The following is a 6,000-nucleotide window of genomic DNA, read 5'->3' as shown; positions in this document are numbered from 1 at the left end:
TTCGAGAATCGGCATATTGGAGTCGGTGTGATTACCGACTACAATATGTACTGTATACAACCCAAAAAACCTGGAGCAGCTTTCACCCTTGTTTTGGGAGAATTTAAAGAAACAAATTTTTAAAACCAGCGTTGCATTATAGACATTTCAAGGAGATGTGCATAAACATTAATCTTTATAAACAGCTGGGTGTGACGTGGAAAAAAAAAATTGCTCTGTCATTTAGAGAATACGGCAAACTGGCATGCTATCTTGTATACCGCCATGTCATCATGGCAATACTGCTATGTGGTAGTGAGACCTGGGCTACCCTAAATAAACACCTACACCAGCTGGATATGTTCCACCAGAGATGCTCACATCACATCATGCATATTCACTGGTGGCAAAAGATCACCAACTTGGAAGTTCAAGCCCATGCTAACATAACAACCATAAGCACAATGGTGAGGATATCAAGGCCGAGGTGGCTGGGTCACGTGTGCCATATGCCAGACCATCGTCTCCCAAAGAGAGTACTTTTTTGTGAACTAGCCACTGGAACTCACCCACGTGGCAGGCCCTGTAAACGTTTGAAGGATGTCATCAAGGAAAACCTAAAGATATTCAATATTGAGGGGAACTGGCATGACTTGACACAAATAAGGCAAAGCAGCTTTTAGAAAGGGTGCATTGATTGCAGGAGCTGCTGCTGCTGCAAAGGGGACATATTGATTGATTGATGTAATGCTGTGATGTTGGCTGATTTCCAATTTTCAAGGTGGATAAAGGAGACCAGTCCTGAAGTTAAAAAAAAAACAAAAAAAACTGCAAATACGCAAATGTAGAAGCATGTCACACTTTATGACCCACAAATATGCAGGGTATGCAAATAGTGGTGTCCGACAGTACTATACTTACGATATATTTATTTTGATAAAAACTTTACTGCACTGTTTTTGGTTTTTAATTCTCCATAATTATTTACATTGTTTGGTTTTACCCATTAATATGGTGTTATATATGTTGGTTTCAATCAAATTCTAGTGCGTTCCAGTTTGAGAACAGCATCCAGGAACGTAACTTGTTCTCAAACCAGGAGTCGTCTGTGGAGTGGAACCTCTTCTATCCGAAAATCCAAATAAGGGGAGACACCCATTATCCAGAAAAATATCATGGCCTCTCACCAGTGATCGATTATTGAGAAAAATCATCCATCATTCGGAATCTCCGCCAGAGTTTCGGATGACCCGTGAATAGCAGGGTCCGACAGTATCACACTCCACATCAGAAAGCTACAATAGTGGAGCTCCACACAAAACATCACACACACACACACACACACACACACACACACACACACACACACACACACACACACACACACACACACACACACACACCATACATTTTTGTTGATAATAATTCTCACCTGCTTTCTATCTCCGTTGATCCACTCAGCATCTGCATATATTTCCACTTTGTTTCGATCTTTGTCATAATTACAGCTGTGGCTGATGAATCAAACTGACAAAATAAAAACATTTTTTGCAAATTATCAGTTTCAAAGAGAAAAACGTATCATATGGTTCCACTGTATATTGACAGAATGTTTACTTTCAATTTATCATTTTATCGTTGATAAACATGCATAAATCATGTTGCTTGTACCTCATAGAGGGATGTAAATCTTAAGCTCTTCAGTATGTCCTGAGCTGATATGAGATTACATTTGCTGCTTCCCTCTAAAGGAAAAATTCACAGCATTCAACACTGAAATAGAATAATGTTCTGATCTTTGAACTATGCCTTCCCTTGGAAACCATCCATGGATGCATTTCAAACCAATGCTGACAACAGCATGGTGAAGACAACCTCTTCATTAGTGGGATGCTTCATGGGTAGTATGGCCAAGAGATCAAATTCAGTCTCCCTAACTTGTGCAGTGATCATGACCTTATAAAATGCAGCTTCCCACTTCCAGCTTCACTTTTGTTTGTGAAAGTCACAGCAGTGCCATGTACTAAATGCAGTGTCATCTGCTACACAGCTACAGAATATTTATCAGCCTTCATGACAATCAGTAAGCCTTTCTCTGACAAAGCCAGCACTACTCTCCCCACTCCCGCTCGTAATTCATCCCACGAGGGATAACTTGTCAACGTCACTTATAAACTGTAATGGAAGCATACACAAAATGCCTGAGTGAAGGCAAATATTGTTTTACCAATTTCACTGCACGGCCGTTTCAGCACTCGTGCGGTTGGCTTAAATGAGATGATGGGGGGTGGTGGAGGAGGTGATGAGGGGGAAGGGGAAAGGGGGGGTGGTGGAATTACACTTGAAGACAGAACCATGGCCTAAAATACAAAGGAACTCGTTTAAAAGGCAAACAGGTTAAATCAATAGTTAATTGAGATGGGGAAGTAGGAGGTAAAATAAAATAAAAAAAAAAGTGGGAGGATAACCAGATGGCACACTTAACTGGATGTAACAGTACCTCGGTTATCTTAACACTTACCTAATCCGGGCCAGACATTCGGGAAACACACGACAAAATAGAATGACAGTGGCATAGGTATACTGTATATGTGTGTCTTCCCTGGAACGCCAAGGGCATGATGTAGGCAAGCTCGCAGGATGTTCCCAATCTGGTCTTGCCCTTGGCTGTCTGTTGCTGTGTCAATGGTTGTGCGGTCTGGGCTGTGTGAGTCCTGGACTGTGAATTTGGGAGGAGAGGAGAGCTTCGATGGTCCCAGCTGTAAGAGAGAGATCATGGTCCCAGCTGTGTCTCAGCATGGCGAGGAGAGACGAGAGTTCAGTGTCGCTGGCTTTATCTCTTACGACCTCAATATGTTACTGTCTCTCTCTCTATCTTCCACTGACAAGTATAATACGTGAGCATGGCTTTATATTACCAGAGCCCCCACCCCCTGCTGCACAGATCTTATGCCTGTGCTGTCGATGTCCTGACTATGCGAGGTAGCAAACGTGGCACAGCCATTGAGGAAAAACCCGTGTCTGAGGCTCCGTGTGCTTAGAACACGTGGAACAGCCATTAATTAGTGCGTGTGATTTATATATAAAAGTACAACGGGGATGATTGAGAAATCAAACATGAATAGGAAATGGGAGACATAGAGACATAGAGACAGACACAAGGCTAAATATGACAGGGAATCTAAGTATACATGAGATTCTGGTACATGCCAATTGGGGTTTACAGACGCTTATGCTGACAATCATTCGGATATAACTATAACAAAATTAACCGAGCTGTTTTTTCCCCCTTTCTCTCTATATCGTATTCTTCTCTCTCTATCCCATGTGGGCTGAGTGAGCAGACAAGATGAATTGTTCAAGCCGTTGATGTCCCGAGGGTGCATTGGGTTATTGATTATTTATTCATTTGTAAACTGTTGTGAGAGCCACAGTGCAACCATGCTCTTCTCCACCCCACCCCCCACCCCCACTTCCCCTCACCCATTTGGATGCAATCAATCAGTTTGATTAACTATTGTGTGGTCATCAGGAGCAGGCTCGACAGTGCATAGTAAATACAGTACTTTCCACCCTAAATACGGCAATTTCAAAATGATATAATTCACCCCAGATTACTCGGCGTGCATGCACAGAAACCCCTGTTAACGAAGTAAGTTGAGGCAGCCTGGCCATGTTTCAAGCCTCCCAGATAAGGATTGCAGAATGAAACGACTAAAAAACCTTTTAAAGAAGCCAAAAGTACTTGTGAGTAAAGGGGTGGACCTCTGCATAACAAAACAGTTGCAGAACTTCCTGATCAACTCGTCCAAAAAGTTGATATGTTGCAGTCTTTATTGCAAAATCTAACAACGATATTGGACAGTGAAAGGCCGAAGATTCTTTGATATTTCTCGTTTTCCTATATTTTCGTGAGTCCGATTTGCATTCGGGAACAGAACAATTGTGGTTAACCATTTTTCAAATTTCCACTCCAGTGGCGGATCTAGAGTGGGGGGGGGGGGTTACAACCCCCCCTTCAGCTGCTGACTATTAAATTTGTTATAAGTGTTGCTGCCAGAAATTGTCCCTATGAGTTGTTTTTATGTGGTTCTCAACTTATGCTTAAAATGTTACACTCCATAAATTATGGTTATTAAATGATGAATGTTCCACATCCAGTAACTCGATAGTACATGCTATGGCATATATAAAGTATTTAATTCCGGGGGGGGGGAGGGGAGGGGAGAGGGGTGCTGATGAATTGAATTCCGGGAGGGGGGGCTGTGTCTTCAAAGAATTGATCATTTAATTCTAAGGTGAATATCATATTTTGAAAATCCCTATTGCATGTACATTTTAATGCAAAATATTATTGTACTATGGCCCAGTCATGGCGAGGAGGCTGGAAATATGTTTGTCCGTCTGTAAGATGAAAGAAACTGGGGATTTTCCTGTGGCCACAAACTGCCTGACCTGACAGGATCTGAACGAGACAAGACCACAAAATAAATACTATAGTTGGTGATAATTTTTAGCAAAAGAAGGTGAATACAGCACTATCACTATTATTTTTCAATCACACATGAAAAAAAACCTCACAAAGTTAACAACCCCTCACTCAACCCCTCCTTCCATCAACCATCCCTCCCTCCCTCAATCCCCCCCCCACCTTCCTCCCTCCTTCAACCCCCCCACCCTCGTATGGGCTTCGCACTGTTGACGCTCACATGGGTATATTGCCACCCACCCACCTTGACTCAAAGCCAAAGATGTCAACCCCCCCTTGCCTGAGACCTAGATCTGCCCCTGCACTCTTTGGTCTAAATGCTGAAAACTATGTCTAAAAGACTTTGAATCACAGATTTTGTGCCAGTAATGGCAGGATAAAAGTGCCCACCAAACCTAATCAATGTAAACACACACAGCACATGCAGATAAGGCCTAATTTCGCATTCATATGTCATTTTGAAAGTTGCATATTGGCAAACTAACCCATTAGATGGGCAGGTTGGGAACGCACTGAAGCACTTGTAAAGAGAATCACTTGGCGAACTCGCCCAGCCGTTGTCGTCGTCGCCTTGCTCCTTCGTCAAGCAAAAAGATCGACGGAACTCAAGTGGACACGCAGCAGGATTAAAAACGAAACCTGTCAAAGGGTGGAGGAGCTCCTTGTGAGCCAACAGCCATTCATATCTAGTGCCCAACTGTGTCTGCGGATGTCCTCTTGCAGTTGGGTTACTATTTATGAGGAGATTGGTGACAGGATTTGCACTCTGACCACCGTAAACCCCTTCATTCCACAAAACATAAGAAAAGCACAAAAAATAAATAAATCTGAAAACCCACTCCATGGGAGTACCTTCTGTGCAGCTGCCCTTCGCAGGGGAGCTCACTGGATGATGGGATTTGGGGCAAAGCCTTCGGGACCCCCAATGTTTGATGATAGGAGGGAAACCAAGGGGTAACCTTTCCGGGTCAGATTGCGGTAGTGTGTGTCAGGGTGGTGCTGAGGTGTCGTCCACCATACGGCGGTCTCCTTGGGTTAACCTGACATGGTCACTTAGGGTGGGTGCCTGGAATGCCTATCCCTAAGAGAGGATGGTCACCTGCCTCTGTTATCTGAGCTCAAGCGTTTGGACATCGGTATTGCAGCACTCTTTGAGGTTCGGAGATCGGATTGCGGTGAGATCATGGCGGGGGTTTAACACCGACTATAGGTTTGGTCGCTCTGATGGTTACCATGCCCAAGGAGTTGCTGTAGCTGTGTCCAATTAGCTAACTACAATGATAATAGAGGTAAGACCGGTCAACGAGCGTATTATGAGACTAAGAATCTGTCACTCCTTAGATGTCATTTTCCTGGTCTCTGAATGTGCTCCGACTGAAGTGAGTGATCTCACCGTGAAGGACGCATTCTATGCCACGCTTGAGTCTATGGTTGATCAGTGCCCCAGGCGAGACACTTCTATTCTTGGGGGATTTCAATGCATCGACTGGAACTCATCGGGATGGTTATGAGACATGTGTTGGTCCCCATGG

The 6,000-nt window shown here is 43.6% G+C and overlaps 1 protein-coding gene across 6 annotated transcripts in view; it reads right to left on the bottom strand.

Moving 5' to 3' along the window:
• Window positions 1-6,000, bottom strand: part of HFM1 (helicase for meiosis 1) — a 306,617-nt gene that overhangs the window by 93,657 nt on the left and 206,960 nt on the right. For all 6 annotated transcript variants that reach the window (XR_015059302.1, XR_015059303.1, XR_015059305.1 and 3 more), the window contains one exon: window positions 1,412-1,506. Coding sequence is in view for 1 of the 6 variants with exons in the window: in XM_085885562.1 (XP_085741688.1) it covers window positions 1,412-1,506 (95 nt within the window). In the remaining 5 variants the exon portion in view is untranslated. The remainder of the gene's footprint in view (window positions 1-1,411; window positions 1,507-6,000) is intronic.

The sequence above is a fragment of the Eptatretus burgeri genome, chromosome 6 (assembly GCF_056783735.1).
Source record: "Eptatretus burgeri isolate ZD-2024b chromosome 6, Ebu_testis_v1, whole genome shotgun sequence".
NCBI lineage: Eukaryota > Metazoa > Chordata > Myxini > Myxiniformes > Myxinidae > Eptatretus > Eptatretus burgeri.
The sequence above is the reverse complement of the archived record's forward strand: the minus strand, read 5'-3'. Positions and strand labels throughout refer to the sequence as shown.